The sequence below is a fragment of the Chanodichthys erythropterus genome, chromosome 18 (genome assembly GCF_024489055.1).
Source record: "Chanodichthys erythropterus isolate Z2021 chromosome 18, ASM2448905v1, whole genome shotgun sequence".
NCBI classification, from domain to species: domain Eukaryota; kingdom Metazoa; phylum Chordata; class Actinopteri; order Cypriniformes; family Xenocyprididae; genus Chanodichthys; species Chanodichthys erythropterus.
Window position 1 is genome coordinate 19017004 of NC_090238.1, and position 19142 is coordinate 19036145.

At 35.7% G+C, this 19142-nt stretch overlaps 3 protein-coding genes and 1 non-coding gene across 11 annotated transcripts in view; 1 reads left to right on the forward strand and 3 right to left on the reverse strand.

Annotated features, from left to right (window-relative positions):
- arhgef10 (Rho guanine nucleotide exchange factor (GEF) 10) overlaps positions 1-1146 on the reverse strand; it is a 61087-nt gene extending 59941 nt beyond the window's left edge. For all 6 annotated transcript variants that reach the window (XR_010892539.1, XM_067367956.1, XM_067367953.1 and 3 more), the window contains exon 1: positions 1037-1146. The gene's annotated coding sequence lies outside the window, so the exon portion shown is untranslated. The remainder of the gene's footprint in view (positions 1-1036) is intronic.
- A 2633-nt stretch (positions 1147-3779) lies between these two features.
- Positions 3780-3851, forward strand: trnad-guc (transfer RNA aspartic acid (anticodon GUC)). The gene has a single exon. It is a non-coding gene; the product is annotated as a tRNA-Asp (tRNA).
- A 1366-nt stretch (positions 3852-5217) lies between these two features.
- cln8 (CLN8 transmembrane ER and ERGIC protein) lies at positions 5218-11062 on the reverse strand. 3 transcript variants are annotated; one of them, XR_010892521.1, is made up of 6 exons: positions 10915-11062; positions 10402-10633; positions 9946-10305; positions 7915-8327; positions 6800-6843; positions 5218-6562 (listed from the first exon to the last, which is right to left on the reverse strand). XR_010892521.1 is itself a non-coding variant. In XM_067367428.1 (4 exons), exons 2-4 carry the CDS (start codon positions 10588-10590, stop codon positions 8007-8009), a joined length of 870 nt encoding a protein of 289 aa, XP_067223529.1. In that variant the 5' UTR covers positions 10591-10633; positions 10915-11062; the 3' UTR covers positions 7718-8006. The 3 variants fall into 3 exon arrangements, 1 of the variants encoding a protein (XP_067223529.1); XR_010892520.1 differs by having other exon boundaries at positions 5218-6843; XM_067367428.1 differs by lacking the exons at positions 5218-6562; positions 6800-6843 and having other exon boundaries at positions 7718-8327.
- A 4943-nt stretch (positions 11063-16005) lies between these two features.
- Positions 16006-19142, reverse strand: part of dlgap2a (discs, large (Drosophila) homolog-associated protein 2a) — a 54352-nt gene continuing 51215 nt past the window's right edge. The window contains exons 9-11 of the mRNA XM_067367078.1: positions 18759-18850; positions 17069-17221; positions 16006-16206 (exon numbers count right to left, since the gene is read on the reverse strand). Of these exons, the coding sequence (XP_067223179.1) occupies positions 16006-16206; positions 17069-17221; positions 18759-18850 (446 nt within the window). The remainder of the gene's footprint in view (positions 16207-17068; positions 17222-18758; positions 18851-19142) is intronic.

The window sequence follows — 19142 nt, forward strand, 5'->3', positions numbered from 1 at the left end:
TTTAGCTGGTTCTTATTCATCCCATTCGTGTGAATGCATTTAGTGTGCGTTTACTAACTACTGATGGTTTGCATCAAAGCCGTGGGCTATATATTTTTTAATTTAGTTTCATTTCATCTGCACACATCTGTAATAAAAATAGATATCCTTGGTTTCTAACAGATTTATGCGTGGTTTGTTTCATCGCCCAGCACGTATAGTTCTTGTTTGAACATTTGAACTCATTCTGTTCAAATGACAAAGTATTATATAAAGTAAATATCTGAGTATTATGGTACTTCTGACATTGAGTTAATTATATGACATGTGCTGGTTATGTGATGTCAACATGTCAGGGCCCAAGAGGGGGGGACCCCCTCCATTCAAAATAAAGCATCTTTTTCTAGAAGACTGATATGATTGGAGTCTTCATGTTACATGAGTAAATCATATTAGTCATATTTCTCAAATGTTTGGTTAATTTCTTCATATGACAAACTTTTTAATAAGTAAAATTAGTGCACCTAAATCACCACAAAGAGCCATTTCTAGGTCATAACTGGAACGATTTATAATCATTTAAAATCAAAGACTAAGTTTTCAGACTTTTAAAAATCACAATTTTAAAATTCCCTGATATTTCCAAAGTTGTCTTTGAACGTGCAACACTGTAACATTACACGAGCCCCCAGTATCAGGTGGTTATTATGAAAGCTCGGTGTTTATTAACACTGAATTGTATAGATTTTTAATACAGTCTAACATGTCTGCGCACAGTTGTCACTTGCCACGTAAATCGGAATTCAACAGGAAAAGCGCAGCCGCCCCATCAGCCGAAGATGTTGAAAACTTTTTAAGTTATTGTTATTAAAACTATCTCATAAGTGCGACCGCGCTCAGGCAATAAACTTCAGTACAGTGTGCAATCTGCACAAGGGAAATCAATATCACGCTGAATATATGCGCGTTACAAATTACAAACTTATTTCACACATAACAGACTTTCAGTGGATTCTCAAGTGTTTGGAAATTTCATACGCATGCTTTATCTACTCACCATCTTTTGGGTCTTTGAAATAAATTAAGTTTAAATCCCGTCTACGGTGCCGCAACACCGGTTAGGTGCAGAACAGACTCAACTGCATGAATATTCTCTGTGTCATTTTTTTAAGGACTGTAGGCAACTTTTCCACTGCTTTTCCCAAACCCGAGCCAACCACTCCATAGCTCCGCCCTCCGCTCCGTCCTCATTGGTGGAGCCATTTGTGTGACAGTCTTTCATTAGCTTCAAGACACGTCAATCAAATTTCCTGCGTTCCTCCGTGTGGATGGACACACGCGTTCCGACGTGTCACGTGATGTGTGTGAACCGCTCCGCCGCACCTTCTGCTTCACTCACATGCAGTGTCACATTAATCAGTGTAATTATCATATAAATTAATACATTTGCTGGAAAAATCTTACTGTGCTTGTTATAATAAATAGGTGAAATAAACACTTAGATTAAATACAGGATCAACGCATTTCATACAAATTTGTTTTCCTAGCGCCTAACGAAAAAAAAAAAAAACTGAAAATGAAATCATGATTATTTTGAAGTAGGTTGTGATTAGCTGTATTTAAAGGGATAGTTCACCCAAAAATGAAAATTTGATGTTTATCTGCTTACCCCCATTGCATCCAAGATGTAGGTGACTTTTTTTCTTCAGTCGAACGCAAATTATGATTTTTAACTGCAACCGCTGCCGTCTGTCAGTCAAATAATAGCAGTGGATGGGAACTTCAACTATAACAGTAACTAAAACTTGCTTAGACAAATCAAAATTAAAACCTGCGGCTCGTGACGACACATTAATGTCCTAAAACACGAAACGATTGGTTTGTGCAAGAAACCGAACATTATTTATATAATTTTTACCTCTAATACACCACTATGTCCAACTTCGTTCAGCTTCCTGTTAGTGAGGTCAAAAACGCGTTCTGTTGACGGAAGTGATGTCTCGCCCATATACTTCAATGAGCGCGAGACATCACTTCCGTTGTCAGAGCGTGATCCGACCTCACTAGCCGGAAGCTGAACGAAGTTGGACATAGTGGTGTATTAGAGGTAAAAAATTATATAAATACTGTTCGGTTTCTCGCACAAATCGATCGTTTCGTGTCTTAGGACATCAATGTGTCGTCACGAGCCGCAGGGTTTAATTTGGATTTGTCTATGGAAGTTTTTTCGACTCTTATTGTTCAAGTTCCCAATCACTGCTATTATTTGACTGACAGACGGCAGCGGTTGCAGTTACAAATCATAATTTGTGTTCGACTGAAGAAAAAAAGTCATCTACATCTTGGATGCACTGGGGGTAAGCAGATAAACATCAAATTTTCATTTTTGGGTGAACTATCCCTTTAAAGCGGAACTCAGTAAGATTTGCAAAGCTCCCCCTACAGTTTCCTTCAGTGAATCATACTGTCATAAATACTCCAAGCGCAGCTCTGGACTACAACAACTACAACGCTCACCAGCGCAGTAGTTTTGCAAATACAGTACACTCGATGGAGGTAATTTTCGAAATTGTCTTATAAAGTCATAATATATACATTGTTTTTGAATTACCGTAAAGCATTTTATCACTCTCGCGAGAACGTGAACATGAGGCGAGATTGTTTTGGGTTGGCGCAGCTCAACTTGCAAGTGCTGTTTTCTGGCGTAGACGGGCCCGAGGGGGTTAGTGCACGCCTCAAACACACCACTACAAGTCAATTAACCATCGTAAGGACTTAGAAAACTATTTATGAAGGTAAAAAAGTTACTTAGTTCTGCTTTAAAAAATACATACAGTAAAATATACACTATATAAAACACTAAATACCAAAACACACTCAATAGTTTATTTTAGTACTATAATATTGTTCTGTTATTTCGTGCTAGCTACGAAGTCACATGATTTTGTTTATCATTTGTTGGCTAAAATATATTTCGTGCTAGTAGATCCCTTTCACAAATGTCTAAAGTTACATAAACCTGATTAAAATAAATAACACAAAATGTCCTTATTTTTTGCATTATCATTATTATTCTGTAACTTTGATTGCATGTGCTGAAAAAATTGAGAAATAATATTTCATAAAAATGTTTAAAAATGCCAGAGAAGTAAGGTAACACCAGTGACAAAAAAGGGGACATGCAGTCTTTAAATAAATGTAAAAATAATTCATAAAAATTAAGTAATCATTAAGCTGTCATTTATGTGTATTCATAAAGTCAAAGTGTAATATAATAATGTGGTCTAAGTTTAAATGTTAGAAAAAGAAATACATTTTAAGACATTTTGTCATACCAAAAGTGGACGTTTCTGTAGAATGACCCAAATACAGTCTGGCGTATGAATGCATTGCAGTGTTTGTGGTGCTGTACTGCAGCCTAGTGGTCACACACAAACTCGCTGTATGCTTTCACCGAATCGGGATCAGTGTTTACAATTCATATCCTTATTAATCCGTTAAAATGGCCATTAAATTGCTGATACTAATTCGGTATTGTTTCTCAGTCTGACATATTTGTTGACACTAACCTTGATCTGCTGCATCTTTTTTCATTTCAATTTGAGGGATTAAAGTTAATTTCTGCATAAAAAATATATATATATATATATATATATATATATGTATGTATGTATGTATGTATGTATGTATGTATGTATGTATATAATTTCTGTATTAAATGATGACATCTTCGAATGGAATCACAAAATAATCGTTAGATGAAAAAATGAATTGGAGTGACGTCATTACGTTTTACGCACTCCTCGTTAGTATAGTGGTAAGTATCCCCGCCTGTCACGCGGGAGACCGGGGTTCGATTCCCCGACGGGGAGGCTCAGTAGTTTTTGATAAAAATCTTTTTTTTTTTTTTTTTTTGAACAACTTTGCTCTGTATTTTAGCAGAAGTATCCTGCTCATTCAAATCTGCCTCCTCAGTTTTTTTTACATCAGTGGGTGAATTAAAGGTGATTGGGACATAAGATTAAAAAGGACAGTTTAATACAGTTTATTTTCTCACCTAATGAGTGAAAATAAAATCTTTTGCTGAGTCCTAGCTGTGAGACCACATAATCTTTTTTTTTATTTTTTTTATTAAATGCTTAAAAGAGAAAAAAAGAAAAGAAAAGAAAAAACATCAACAACAATTGTCATCATTGTCATATAACAATACGCCAGAGTCCAACAGTCTTTCAGTCCAGATTAAGTGTGTAGTCCTTAAACACAGCCACTGTTCTCAAAGTGAGACCACAAAATCAAAATTGAATGCTCTCATTCAATGACACCATGCAGGTGGGTGGGGCAGGCATCAAACAGGAAGTTGACCCTCAAATGCATGAAGTAAGGAAAATGACAAGATTTTGCTAGCTTTCATAATAAGGTCATAAAATTGTCATCCCTACTATTTTACACAAACCTTTGATTGAAACATGAATATGATGCACTACTGCAACAAAATCAGTAAAAATTTGTTAATTTCAGGATTAGGTTGTTTTTATTTTGCCCCATCCACCCAAACACAGCATGTTTTTGGGGTGATTGGGACAGTGCTCAAAGACTCAGCTAAAGACTCTGTTTACTTTTTTTTTTTTTAATGAATTTTGGACCTGAACGATTTTTTTTTTTTCAGTGACTTTTGGACTTCAAGCTTCAATCTTACATATGACATTATGTCGTAGTATGAACTAACTTGTGTAATAAGTATGCTTTCACTAGCCTAAATCATTGATAAGATGTGCAATCACCCAAATGTTACCAAAAAAAAGGGGGGGGGGGGGTTCATTATAAACATATTTAAACTTGTTTCCTGTTCAAATGGATAGATAACATCTTCAGTATTACAGAAATGGATTATGTGTTGGGCTGATGTTTTTAATTTATTTCAAGAAACATTACACAAGGCGAAAATTCAAAAACTGTCCCAATCACCCTTAATTCACCCTACTCAAATGATGGTATCTTTGATCATTAATTGTACAGTGGATAAAAAACTGTGGCCGAAATCACTCATTGACATCTAAAGTTGGTAAGTGTAACTGAGTCGCACCTGCTGCATTAAACTGTAAACGGTTCAATTGGGCATGACACTTCTGCAAGAGAACAAAACCTTTTTAAATGAGAAAAACAAACATATTTTGGAATCTTTTTTTTTTTTTTTTTTTTAATAATACATGCTTAAACACATAAGAGCATCAACAGCAGCATTGAATCTTGAATTTTAAACCTATATTTTAATTTAAACAAATGCATTTCAATATTAAATATACAACAGATTTCCAGCTAACATGCTGGAGTCAATTGTGAAATCACAAGCAGTAGTTTGTTGTTACAGATCACTGTTCAGAGCTCAGAATTTTAAATTAACTATGAAATGCAACAGAAATATACATATAAATAATGATGATGACTTTGGTATGGATAGTGACACAAATGAATTCCCCAATGAAATGTATTGCAGTGGGGGGAATTAGTGACATTTAATATATTTTTCCTCTCTCAGACAGTAATGATACTGAAGTAGCTGACATTTAGTTAACCTGCTTTACATTTGTGACACAATCGTACAGTTAACACAAATCAGCAGTTCTGACTCACACTGTGAAAGAACAGACTGAAATGCTGTTTTTAAACCCAAGTGAAAAAGACAGAAATAACTGAAGCCGAGGTATTTTAGCAGCTGGTAATATTAGTTAAACTCTTGGTTTATCAATAGGTTCAATACTAGCAATACTAGTTTTGTCATTGTTATATTAAAAAGGTAGTTCTGTTATAAATACATTTCTTATTATTTATATATTTCACTTGTTACTGCACTTACTCTTTGATACAGAGGTCAAGCGTAGTTTTTTCCTTCATTCATTTCCGGTAGTAGCATTAGCTAAGGTATGTATGCATACACAAAATGTTTTGCATTGTCTGTTGTATTTGCTTTAAATATGCTGTATGCCATTAATGTGAATTTTCAGATTTTTTTGCTCTTCAACGCCTATCTAAAAATATAACAAAAAAAGGAAGTATTAAGTATAACTAAACAAACATACACTGAGGAACTCTAGTTCAATATCTAGTCCTCAAACTGAAACACTAAATCATAAAATAAATTTCTTTTCCATCCCTTATGCTTCTCTGGCACTCACGCACACAAACATTCTTTCCTACAAAGATTATTCAGTCTCAGTCAGAACAAACCCTATTCATGCAGAACACAAAGAGTTTAGTCAAACATCCACAAATGCTCACTAAACACAGCCTATAGCCATTGAACACCACAAATGCACAACATCTGTGAAAGAAAAATCCTTAGTAAAAGGAAAACAAAAAAGGTCAGATGGCTTTGAGCTGAAGTTTCCAAAGCAAATACTGAGTGACATTTATTGAAGTAGAGAGTGGTTTAGACGACAGATCATGTTGTTTGGTCATGACGCAGTCACGATTTTCTTCATCACATGACAACAAATCATTGGGAGTTACAAATACCAGCCTATCAGATCAAAACTGAAGAAAAAGACAAGGATCTCGCAGCTTGAGAGATGCTGTGCTGCACCAACTGCCAACGTACAAAGAGAAGAAAGACTCAAACAGCCACTCCCAAAACACACATACAGTAAAAGGCTTTTTCATGACACCCAGCTCAATTCAAACAGGAAGTTGAAAGCAAGACAAAATAAAACAAATCTCATGATAGTTACAGGCCCATTGAAGTCTCCCTGAAACATGCATCAGAATTGTAGTCATTTTTTTAAAGGCCAAAAATTATATACTGTAGCTAGAATCATTTACTCACCGTACTCACATGTTGTTCCAAACCCGTATGACTTTATTTGTTTTCTAAAACACAAAAGATGATTAAAAAAAACAACAACAAAAAAAAAACTTTTCAGTCCATAAAACAAAACTTCATTTGGGGCGTTGTTTTGAACCCCATTGACTTTCATTGTATCCACAGAAGAAAGCAAGTCATTCCAAACCTGGATGACATGACGTTGAGTTAAATGGTTAGTTCACCCAAAAATGAAATTTCTGTCATTAATTACTCACCCTCATGTTGTTCCAAACCCTTAAGACATCAGAACACAAATTAAAGATATGTTTAATGAAATCTGAGAGCTTTTTTTTATCCCCCCAGGAAAGCAATGCAATTACCGTCATTCAAGGTCCAGAAAAGTAATAAAGACATCGTTAAAATAGTCAACGTGACTACAGTGGTTCAACCTTAATGTTATGAAGCGACGAGAATACTATTTGTGCACAAACACAAAAAAAATCATGACTTTATTCAACATTTTCTTCTATACCCTGTCAGTCTCGTACGCAGTTGATGCACTTTTACTTCCAGGTTCTACATCAGAACGGAAACTCGTTATTGGCTGGCTCGCATGTGTTGTGCTGCTCACATGTACAGCGTTGGCCAATACTGAGTCGGCGTTCTGACATAAAACCTGGAAGTGCTGAGCGTAAACTAGGAGAATGACGGGGGAGAGAAGAAATTGTTGAATAAAGTTAAAGTTATTTATGTTTTATTTTTGCATACAAAAATATTCTAGTTGCTTCATAACATTAAGGTTGAACCACTGTAGTCCCGTTGACTATTTTAATGACGTCTTTACTACCTTTCTGGACCTTGAATGTGGTACTTACGTTGCTTTCTACGGGGGATTAAAAAAAACCTCTCGGATTTCATCAAAAATAACTTAATTTGTGTTCCGAAGATGAACGAAGGTCTTACGGATGTGGAACGATATGAGGGTGATTAAGTTATGACAGAAATTTCATTTTTGGGTGAACTAACCCTTTTTACTAACTGTGCACTCTCCATGCTCATGTTGTAGTGGTTAGTGTAGTTGTGAGTAGAAGTAGTTAGTGCTAAACCTAAAGGTCCTAAACAAAACTACAACAAACCTAAAAGCAACACCAATATTTCTCTGCACCCATCTGACTTTTATAGCTGTAGTTTTCCTCATTTTCCCATGAGGCCTTTATCTTGGCATTAATCAGCTGGCATGGGATTTGTGTCGTGCCTGGTCTTGGATTGGTCCGTTCTCTGGTGTGGGCATGTTGTCAAAGTTCCAGTCCACAGGATTGAGAAGCTGCAGGGTTTTCTTATGCGTCCAAATGGGGTTGAGGAAGAAGGTTAGCAGGAAGAGGCCTATGAAGAACAGCAGTCTCTGAAACAGTGGGATGTGTGTATTCATCTCCTCCCAGTGACTCCAACACACCCACCACATGTAGTAGGATAGAACCATCCGGCAGTGGAACATGTGAATCATTATCCACTGGTTAGCTTTCCAGAACAGAGTCTTAGCCCAGCCAGCCTTGGTAAAGAAAAGAAGGAATGTAAGAGATCATTTAAAACCAAGTTCAAAACAAGGTCTTATTATTAATTCAAATGTAGTTTATTCACAATTAGCTACACAGGAATATTGCGCACCGAATCTCTGAGTCAATAATCTAACCAGTAGTTCACCCAAAATTAGTTATGTCCTTTTTTGGAACACAAAAGAAGATATTCTGAAGAATGTTTCCTCAGGTTTTGTCCATACAATGAAAGTCAACAGGGTCCAAAACAAGTTTTATCACTGTATGGATTTTTTTTTTTTTTTTTAGCTCCACAGGAAGTCATACAAATTTGAAACAACATGAAGGTGATGATGACTAAATGATGACTGAGTTTCATTTTTGGGTGAACTATCCCCTTTAAGTCGCTCAGCAAGAGAGTCTTCAAACTGTTGATCCATCAAGACAAAACCTTTTATAAAGCAATAACACATGAAATTAAGCTTACATAGCTAGAAGATTTAATATAATTGCATTTAAAAATGCAAGAAAAAGAGCAGTGGAATAAGGAAAAAAATGCATGGTCCAGAGACTAGGTCGATATTCTTTAAAAAAATCAAACTTTTAAATTCCTTTTAACTTGAGCACCGTGTTTTTAGAACAGCGTGTCATGCATGAGACTCGGCAAGACACAAGGCGATAAATGCAATGTTCAAACGCTTCCATCTAGTGCATGTTTACCAAAAAAAACAATGAAAAAGCAGTGCAGTGGAATGCACAAAGGCATTCTGTTTGAACGGCCCATAAGAGGTTGTTCATACAGAAAGCGTTTTTCAAGACACAAGGCAGTGGAATGAAAAATGTTCTATAAATGCATTTTTTGAAAGTCAAACTTTTGACTTGAGCATCACATTTTTAGAATGCTGTGCCCAAGAAGAGACCACAAACCTACAACCCCTTAAATGGGTAAAACTTATCAGTTAAAAAGAAAAAGTTCCTCTTTCTAAGAACAGTGTACAGATATAGCAGAACTATAAAAGCATTCCCAGCAATCAAGCATGATAAATTATTGAATAGAGGAAGAAAAACATGTTTTTCACCACATCAAAATAGAAGTGAAACTGGCCTGCAGGTGAGAAAGCAGAGGTGTTTCAGAAGATCACTACAGCCTACAGACAAACAGCTTGCTGCTTTTCTCACAAAGACATTCCATGTGCAAAACATATTATATATTAACAAACTGCACTAAATCTCACAAACTAACTGATTAAAGGGAGAGTGGTTACACTTACCAAAATGAAAATTATGTCATCATTTACTCACCCTCAAGTTGTTCCAAAACCTGTAGAAATGTCTTTGTTCTGTTGAACACAAAGGAAGATATTTTGAAGAAAGTTTGTAACCAGACCGTTTTGAGGCGCCATTGACTTCCAAAGCAGGAAAAAAATTCTTTGGAAGTCAATGGTGCCCCTGAACTGTTCAGTTTAACACATTCTTTAAAACATCTTCCTTTGTGTTCAACATAACAAAAAAAAAAATTATACAAGTTTGGAACAACCTGAGGGTGAGTAAATGATGACAGAATTTTCATTTTTGGGTGAACTATCCCTTTAAGTTTTCTAGCAAAAACATTTTCCCCAGACCATTGTGTCTCACCTTAAGCAGCATCCAGGAGATACAGGTGAAGGGTGTGCTCATCTCCAGAAGCAGGGTCACCATAGGCAAGAAATGACCCTGCCAGTTCCACACAACTGCCCCAGTAAACCCTGCCAGGGCAAAGAAGTGGTGCATAGCTAACGGCAGGTCAAAGGACCAGAACACCACGTTAGACGCATGAAGGGCCAAATTTTCAAAGAGGAAAAAGCCCGTAGCGGACAGCAAGTTGAACCACGACCAGTCCTCCTGCCCAAGAATCTTATCAGAAAAGACAGCAGAGTCCTCCATGAGCGCTCGAAGCCCTGCCATCATGCTTTGGATGCCAAACACAGCCCGTGTCACAGTTAGATCCCAGAAGACCTTGAAGCAAAGATAAAGAATGTTAGGAAAATGATCATATCAACAAAAACTGAATCTTTTATAAAACAAACATTAAATTAACAGATTAATGAGCACCTTTTCTTTGGCAGACAGTGAGCGGTAGGTGCGAAACAGCAGGTTAGACAGTATGTGAGAGAGGAGGAAGATGAAGGTGTAGAAGATGAAGCTCAGGCTGATGATTTTCAGTTGAATATCCCGGGAATAGTAGTCCATGCTAAAGTTGTGACCCGAGGACAGTATTAAGTTATCTGCCTGGGAAGACATTGCTCAGATTCCACAGTCAGTTCCCATGAAACCAATTACCAGTCTAGAATGAGAAAGACACTCATTATATTATAGTCACACCCTGTCCCATTTATCTGCATTAGTCACTAAGGGAAAATGCTCTGCCCTATACTGCAGTGTGAAAACAAATTTTGACATTAAACACCATGTGAAGGAGTAAAAAGTAGCTGGAGTCTAAACATTATTCACATGTTCACTCAGCTGTATGCTTTCTACGGCTCATTTACTAACAAAACATGTCTTATACGTTACAAGCCTCTGCTTAGTTTGTTGTTTATAACAGTGTTTTGTCTTTGTTCTTACCTCTTGTAGACGAAATAACGTTCACGAAACTCATTCCTCCCTGCATATGAAATATTTAAGCTAAAAATGTTGTCTTTTGACACGAGACAGACAATAACATTGCTCACATTCCTTCACCGGGTGCTAACATACTGTTACTCGCACAACCGCTTCGCTACAAAGCACCAGAGACCGAAAGACATCATGTGCCCCATCTAGTCACATGACTAGGCTAAACGCTGCTCTGTCGCCGTCTGCTGCCAGGAGATAGCAGTAAATGCGATTTTTAATACCGGTAATATATTTTCTTTTCCATTATGATTTATGCTATCCATAAATATTCAGTGTTTTTTTCAGCCAGAACAATTACATTAATAAACATTAAATGAAAGTGTCACTTACAGAAATGTTTAATTTTGATTTCATTATATTGAATAAATTAAATTTAAATACTTTTTCCTATTTTTTTTTTTTTAATTTTAAATTTTTTGTATTGCAAAACTAAAATCTATTTTGATGGATGTGTTTAGTTAAAGGCACAATATGTAAGATTTTTTATATTAAAATATCCAAAAACCATTTGCACAGTGTTATTTTGTTCAATTGTCTACTTACATTATCCTAAATGTTTACATGAATTTGTAAATTCAGAGAAATTCACATTTTAAATCATGCCCGTCCCTTGTCTCTTGTCAATGACGTAATATCCGCGTTATCCCTGGTTTCCGTGCGCTGCATAGTAACCATGGCGACAGACGTGGACAACTGCGTTACGTCTAGCGGCACGCTGTTGTTGTTTCGTTCAAACATTATGGACCATGGCAAGCAGACTTTGGGACAAAAGGAGAAATAAAACGAGGATCAATATCGGCGTGGCGTTTTCAAAATGGCGAGAACCTTGCGACAAACTTGGACTTGACAGAACTCGACGCCGCTCTTGCACGTTATTGGACAAGGTAAGCAAATGTAACGTACATAAGACGAATCAATGTGCATTCACTCATCCATAAACATTATTAGATCCATCGGCATGACAAGTTCCATGATTCCACGCTCTCTCAATCTATGCCTTTGTTATTGTTTTGAAGAGGTTAGTGACCCCTAGCGGCGAAAAAAACATACTGTGACTTTAATATGTTTAGTCAGATTAATTTTTTTTTTTTACTCGGATCAGATTTAAATTAGTGTCACTTATTATGTTTTGTCAAAACCGGTAATGAAATGAATGAGACAACTCTGTCTGGAAAAGTTAATAATGATAATGTTGTGTTGCATTAAAGTTAATTCAAGACAATCCACATAGCTCATTTCCTTCAAAAATTTAATGACTGAATTATTTACAATGTATGATCATAGCAATAATCAAGTCATGAAAAGAAACACAAATAATTCAGATGATCAAGAACAAAAATTAATTAATTAACACAAATTAATAACACAATTTAAACATTTCATGAATACATACAAAATAAACTAAACTGATAAGTGTAACAATAAACAACATTCAAAAAAGGGATCTGGAAAAGCAATGAAGCAGAAAAACCCACATTCAGCATCAGAATGGTGCATGCCACCCAAAGAAACTCAACTCAACCAATAAGGAAGAGCAGAAAAAGAGTTTTGCTTCAACAAAGGATCAATTATGTATTTATATTATATATATAGATTTATATATAACTATTTATATTTATATAATTCTGTACAAATAATGAATATTTGGTATTATATTCACCCTTCATATAGATATGATATACAGTATAATAAATGAAAATATTCTCAGCTAAACAACTACCTTTTTCATTTGTTATTTTCACTAAGATTTTATAATCTTTTCACATTCTGAGATCCAGGATTAGTCCAGTCCCAAAACAAAGCTTCTCTACAGTAAGAAACCGAAACCGGGGCATCTCAGTCCGCACCGGTAACAAAGACCCGTTGGCTGTTTTTCAAATACTGTGGTTCGGAGGGTAAAGCATTTTGAACAAATCATTTCTTTTTGATAAATACTGGCACATGATTTATTCTGATGGAAATAAATGGAGCAAATGTACATATGAGTAGCATAAATGTACATGTGGTTTAAACAAGATGTGCAACCCTGTTGAAGAAAATATGGCCATCATACAAACAAATCAACATTTGATAACATGATTCCACTGTTAAAAGGTGGGAAGTGAGCATTTGTTCTTCCAGGTGGTTTATTAAAGGCCAGCTCACCATAACGCTTTCAGGCTGTCATGTTGAAAGGATGACGATGAAACATGAAAATGGTGTGTGTGAGGATCTATAAACAGCAGAAGCTGTTCAAACATGTGGCACATAAGCATATTTGGCATATAAACACTGCCTGCATTACTGGCATGTTTGCATATTGATAATTGAGCAGGTTAATCAGAAAGGACAGCTGCCACACTGCAGGACTGCAAAATCAACCATAATTACTTCTGATATAGAGGAAAAAAAACTTACCATAAAACATGATTAAAATAATCAGCTCAGAATCAATTCACTTCGCCATAATGAAAAATTAAATATCATATAATAATCTGCTGGTAACACTTTACAACAATTTCAATAGTTAATATGAACAATGAACAACTATATTTTTTTTAAGCAAAGATTAATAAATGCTGCAAAAATATATTGCTTATTGTTAGTTAATGCATTAGCTAATGTTAACAAACGAGACCTTATTGTAAAGTGTACCATCGGTGTAAAACATCAGTTTAGTGTGTATTTCAACAGCCTGAATAGTTTGTAAGGCCAGGAAAGCATCAGTAATGACCGGTGGATTTCTGTAAACCCCAAGGGCCACTACTCGCACTACAAAGCTGTAAATTGTCCAGAACTTGTTTCAAATAATGGCTAGCAAAATAATCAATCAAAACTTTTCTAGGTGTGAAATGAGAGCTTTAGACGCAATTTACAACAGAAATGTTGTGTTTTGGCTCACGTATGGAGAAACTACTTCCAAAAATGTCCTCTAGCTTGAAGTCATCTTCATCGATTACAAGCCTCTCTTGGATGAAATGCTGTAATTGTGTTTGAACAATGACTTGCAGCAGAAAAGTACAGAGTGCAGAGAAATTAAAGGACAATATTTGCTTCTATAACGGAAAGCTCTTCTCAAGGTCATCTCACGAAGGAAATTGAGAATATAAAGCTACAACGAATTTGAGTGGAAGTGATAAAACTAATCTTCTCTAATCTCTGGCCTCTTCTCGTTCTATGACGCAGAGGCAAGAACAGGGCAGCTAAACAGAAAGTGGGGAAACAGTTTGACATTTGAAATGAAATGTGACCGCGCTTGATAGTCCATTTTTGAAATGATATGTAGTGGATAAAATATGGCAGTCAAAAAAAAAAAAAAAAAAAATCTTTGTGAAGGCTTTTGAGTCTGTCAGCAGTTACACTTTGGCGGCTGCAAGTCGAGGACAAGACAACCAGAAGTGTTCATGCATTTACACTTCTTATTAATAGAATATCAAACTCTTTTAGCTGGAGTGTTGGATGCAGGATGTTTAAGCAGAAGTTTAAATCTCTGGGAACAGGAAGTGGATAATGTATAGTGATACATTCTGAACGAAACAAATTTTAAAACAAATTCAATGATTGTATAACAATCCAAAGCAGCACTGACCTTCAGTTTTGATCGTCTAATATAATCAACCATCCTGTTTACTGCAGCCGCCCGTTCAGACAAATGCCATCAAATAGACTCGTGAACGGTTCTTCTTTGATTACAGAGTTAAATTGAACTTATCATTCTGCACGCTCTCACAGATGTGTGGTATGTGGACTGCAGACACTCTAACTGATAAAACATCTATCACCAACCGCAAAGTCATCTAGATAATTATGGGAACACCCGACATCTCCTTCAACTGAGACAAGATCATTGATTCTCTGTCAAGACATACAGAAAGGAGATAAAAAGCATTTTTTTTTTTTGGTGGAGAACATGGGTCAGGTGCTTGTTAACAGCAGATGGAGAGGAAAATGGTTCAGTAAAAACAAATGCAAACTGATGAATGACAATGTGAGGCATGAAAACATTCAGAGACCTTAAATGATAAATCGATAGTCACACAAAACCTTGCAATTCAACTGCAACAATATCTTTTAGAACTTCATTTCCCTTGGAAATACATACAAACATACATTTAGAAGAAGAAAGTGCAAAAATGCATTTTTGAACCTTTACATTGTTGAATTTAGGTTTTAAGCAATTGCACCCAAAATCCTACAGTAATTCCTCTAGAATGACATAAACATCAAGTATGTAGTAGTGTGACAGCTGTATATTTGATATCAGTAAGTAGGAGTATAATAAAAACTGATCTCTAATCCGACAGTGTAAACCCTCAGGCTGAGATTTAAGTTCTCTCATAACAGTGTATGACCAACAACGTTTTTTAAAAGGCTGTGACTGTCCGCACTGGCCTACGGCTTCAGTCTAAAATGTATGATTGAGGTATTTCAGCACTGGCACTTACATAAATGCTCACATGAGAGTTCATGAGAAAAATACTACGAACTTCACTGGGAAGAGAGAGATGGAAAGAAGAAGAAGGAAAAAAGAAATACCAAGATAAAGAGAGAGAGAGAGAGAGAGAAATGAAATGTAACCATGGAAATACAAAGCTACAAAACTTGAATGAATTGAACCAAATTCACGGAACTAAAGACTTTTCTTCAGGTTTCTTAATTTAATGAAAAGAAATGAATTGTGTAGATTTGAGGCCTAAAAATGTAATTTTCTCCATTTTGAAAGTGCTAAATGGATGTCATAAAGACACTCACAGAAGGATCGTCAGATTGGACATGTTATTCCGCTGTGATTAAAGCTTAAATCTAAAGTTTTGCTTCATCAAGCGATGTCATTATCATGTGGGTCTACAATTGCGATATGTTGTGCAATATGTTTATTTTGGTGAAGTATGTTTCCTTAATAAGGAAAAACTTCATATGGATGTTGTAGGCAGTTCTGAAACAAGTTACAAAACCCTTCTGTTTCTTTTGTTTTGCTTGATGAATGTATTGAGATACTTCAAACTGGCTCTGTTACTGAGAATGATGATGATGGTGTTATAAAGGTGTTCCCTGTGACTCTCAGAGCCGTGTTTGGGCCTCCGGTATATAGATCTCAATGCTGTCGGCCCGCTCTGATGCTGAGTTTTGGCGGAATGAAGCTGCGCGTTTGGCCGCCATGAGGCGCCGTCGTGCCTCCTGTCTCTGACGATCGGGGAGATCCAAAGATTTTTCCCTCGTCACACTCTTACGTAATGTCTTCTTTGGTACTGGCGGCGGGAGCTGGAACAACAACAAATAATGTCCAAACATAATATATGAATGGACAAAAAAATTGTAGTCATTTTTAATTGAACTAATAACTATACATTATCATTCAAAAGTTTGAGGTCGGTAAGCTTTTATTTTATTTTAAAATAATTTAATAGACTTATTTCAAAATTATTTTTTTTATGCTCACCAAGACTGAAAACTGCAATATTGTGTTTTTTTACCATGTTTTGAAAAATGTATAGTAATTTGCATTGTACGGCAAAACATCCTAGTATTTCCAAGTTATGTTCACAGACCTTATTTTACTCATAACCTGAAAAACCCCATTATAAAAACCCATAGGAAATTTTTTGAGGGGACCAGGGGCTTTGACTGTGGCGCTGATAGAGCCATGCACAGAAGATCAATGGCCAAGGTCAGGATTTTCGTTAAATAATACATTCAATTTTGGTTTATTTTTCACCAAACCCTATTGTATACCCCCGAAAACTTGGAATATATGACACGTGTATATATTAAATTTTTGAGTTTAAAGCTTAACGCTGGTCGCTATTCACTGCCATTCACTTTTTTTTAATTTGTCCTTTTGTGGTCCAAAAAAAGAAAGACCCTAATTTTTTTTGGGGAAACTGTGGTACATTTTTTTCAGGATCCTTTGATGAATAGAAAGCTAAAAAGAACAGCATTTATTTGAAATAGATTTTTTGCAACATTATTTAAGTGTAAATATAAAAAATCTTACTCACACCAAACTTCTGAACAGTAGTGTATATGTCAAAAAACAACATTTTATCAGTACAGTCAGTAAGTATGAAATTAGGTTTGATGCCTAATATGACCACCACGAATCGTCTAACCAATTAGCACTCACCTTCTTCACAGGACTCTCAATAAGCCTCCAATCGTTGGACTTGATCTTCTGCAGCTCATTGAATTTGGAGGTAACATCATCGATGGAGAGCTGCAGCAGGTCCCAGAACCCGGCCAGGTCCTGAGAGGTGGGCCGAGGCATGGCGCTGGGATCCTGCAACACAACCAAACATTTGAAACGCAATACTATACCTAAATAATAAATATATACATTTGAAGTAAAAATGTAAATAAATAAATCAGACAAAAACTGACAAATAAATTCATGTTAAAAATAGTTAAATATAACACTGAAAAATGCAACATTAAAATACCATTTTATAAAGCATTTAAATTTAAATAGGCTTTTCTATATGTATTTGCCAAATACTTTTGCTGATAGAGTTTGCATGTGTGAACTGTATGGCATTTTTTTAAACTCAATTCATAAATGTATAAACAAAAGCATTTGGCAAATACATAAGGAAAACCTATTTTAAATACTTTATTAAATGGCATTTATCAAATTATTTTATTTTTTAACATGAAAAAAATGTAAACTAGATAATTATTTACATTTTTATTTTTGTATTAAATGCATTGATAATTGATTTCTTCATTTTACTTTGGTAACACTTTAGATTAGGGAACACATATTCATTATTAACTAGTTGCTTAGTAGCATGCATACTTGCAAATTGGCAATGTCACAAACAGTCAGTTTAGTTTTCATTCTCATGGACTTTTAGTTTGTTTATTATTTCCTGTTGTCTTTGTTCATGTTTCCCACCACTTGTTTATTCCCATGGATATTAATTTAATCCTCGCAGCTGTTCGTATTTGAGTTTGTTATCAGTGTATACTTAAGTTCCTTTGTTTCCTCAGTTATTTGTGGGTTGTTGTTTGTGTTAAGTGCACAGTTATGCTGTTGTGGATTATCTGAGTTTATTTCATTATTAAATACATTCGTATTGGAACCTTTTGACGCATCTTCATCTTTGGACTTTAAACTGTGACAGGCTGTTTATTAGTACTTATAAAGCACGTATTAATGCCTTATTTAGCATCCCTTAATCAGTACCTAAACTCAACAACTACCTTGCTAACTAATAATAAGCAGTAATTAGGAGTTTATTGAGGGAACACTCCTAGTTAGTAGTGAATATGTTCCATAGACTAAGTGTTACCTTTACTTTTAAGTGGCACAACTAGTCCTCAGCGGTTGCACAGTTTTATCATGTCTACAGATTTCAGAGCTTAAAGTCGACAGCTGAAGTGTAACCAATTTTATTTGATGCAATGACTATATTTTTCTATCATTTGTTGTTATTTCATAAATCTGTATGTGGCCAAATCAACCACTGCAAGAGTTTGCCAAATTGCCACTGAATAGAGTAGTATTTTATTCAAGAGGATTTAGGATGTTTTCAAAAGCATTGCTCTATTTTGCATGCCACAGTACTTGGTCATTTGTGTTCTCTGCATGCCTGGCTCAGATCAGCTGATGTGCTGCTGTGTATCATATTTAATAAATATGACAGCAGAACAAAAGGCCGTCAACTACTGCACAATTACTCCAGCATAGACAGTCCCCGTGGAAGTGCGTCGGTGCATCGGGGGAAGAGCTGCCGTGAGTACAAAGCGTAGCACAATAACATAAATAGAACACAAACTCGTGTACAAATTGGCATATGCGCACTGATGTTACTTACTAGGTTCTGCTGGCAAAGCCAATAAAATTGCTGGAATTTCTGGGACATCAAGAGCTGTGCGCTTCCTACTGCACTCCGGATCTTCCCCAGGACTAATACACAAACAGGGAAAGAGATAAATATTTAATAACCTGGAGAGCTATTGAAAATCTCACACATTTATACAGTTAATGGAGTTCATACAGTGTCTGTACACTCGTATACCAGCGAACTTGCACATGAACATGCATGTTTCTGCTAGAAAGCTGAAAATGTGAAATCAGTAAGTATTCATTTGCACTCCAAAAAATGATACGTTGGATTTACTTAACTTTTTTATGTCAACAGTTTCCAGGTAACTGGGTTATGTTGCATTTAATTAACATTATTTATTTGCACTTGTCA

Excerpts from the sequence above, each read along its gene's own strand:
- cln8 (XM_067367428.1), bottom strand. The coding sequence starts at position 10,590 with ATGTCTTCCCAGGCAGATAACTTAATACTGTCCTCGGGTCACAACTTT. Across the intron at positions 10,306-10,401 it reads CACTGTCTGCCAAAGAAAAG|GTCTTCTGGGATCTAACTGT; the intron begins GTGCTCATTAAT and ends CTTTGCTTCAAG. Across the intron at positions 8,328-9,945 it reads TCTCCTGGATGCTGCTTAAG|GCTGGCTGGGCTAAGACTCT; the intron begins GTGAGACACAAT and ends TTCTTTACCAAG.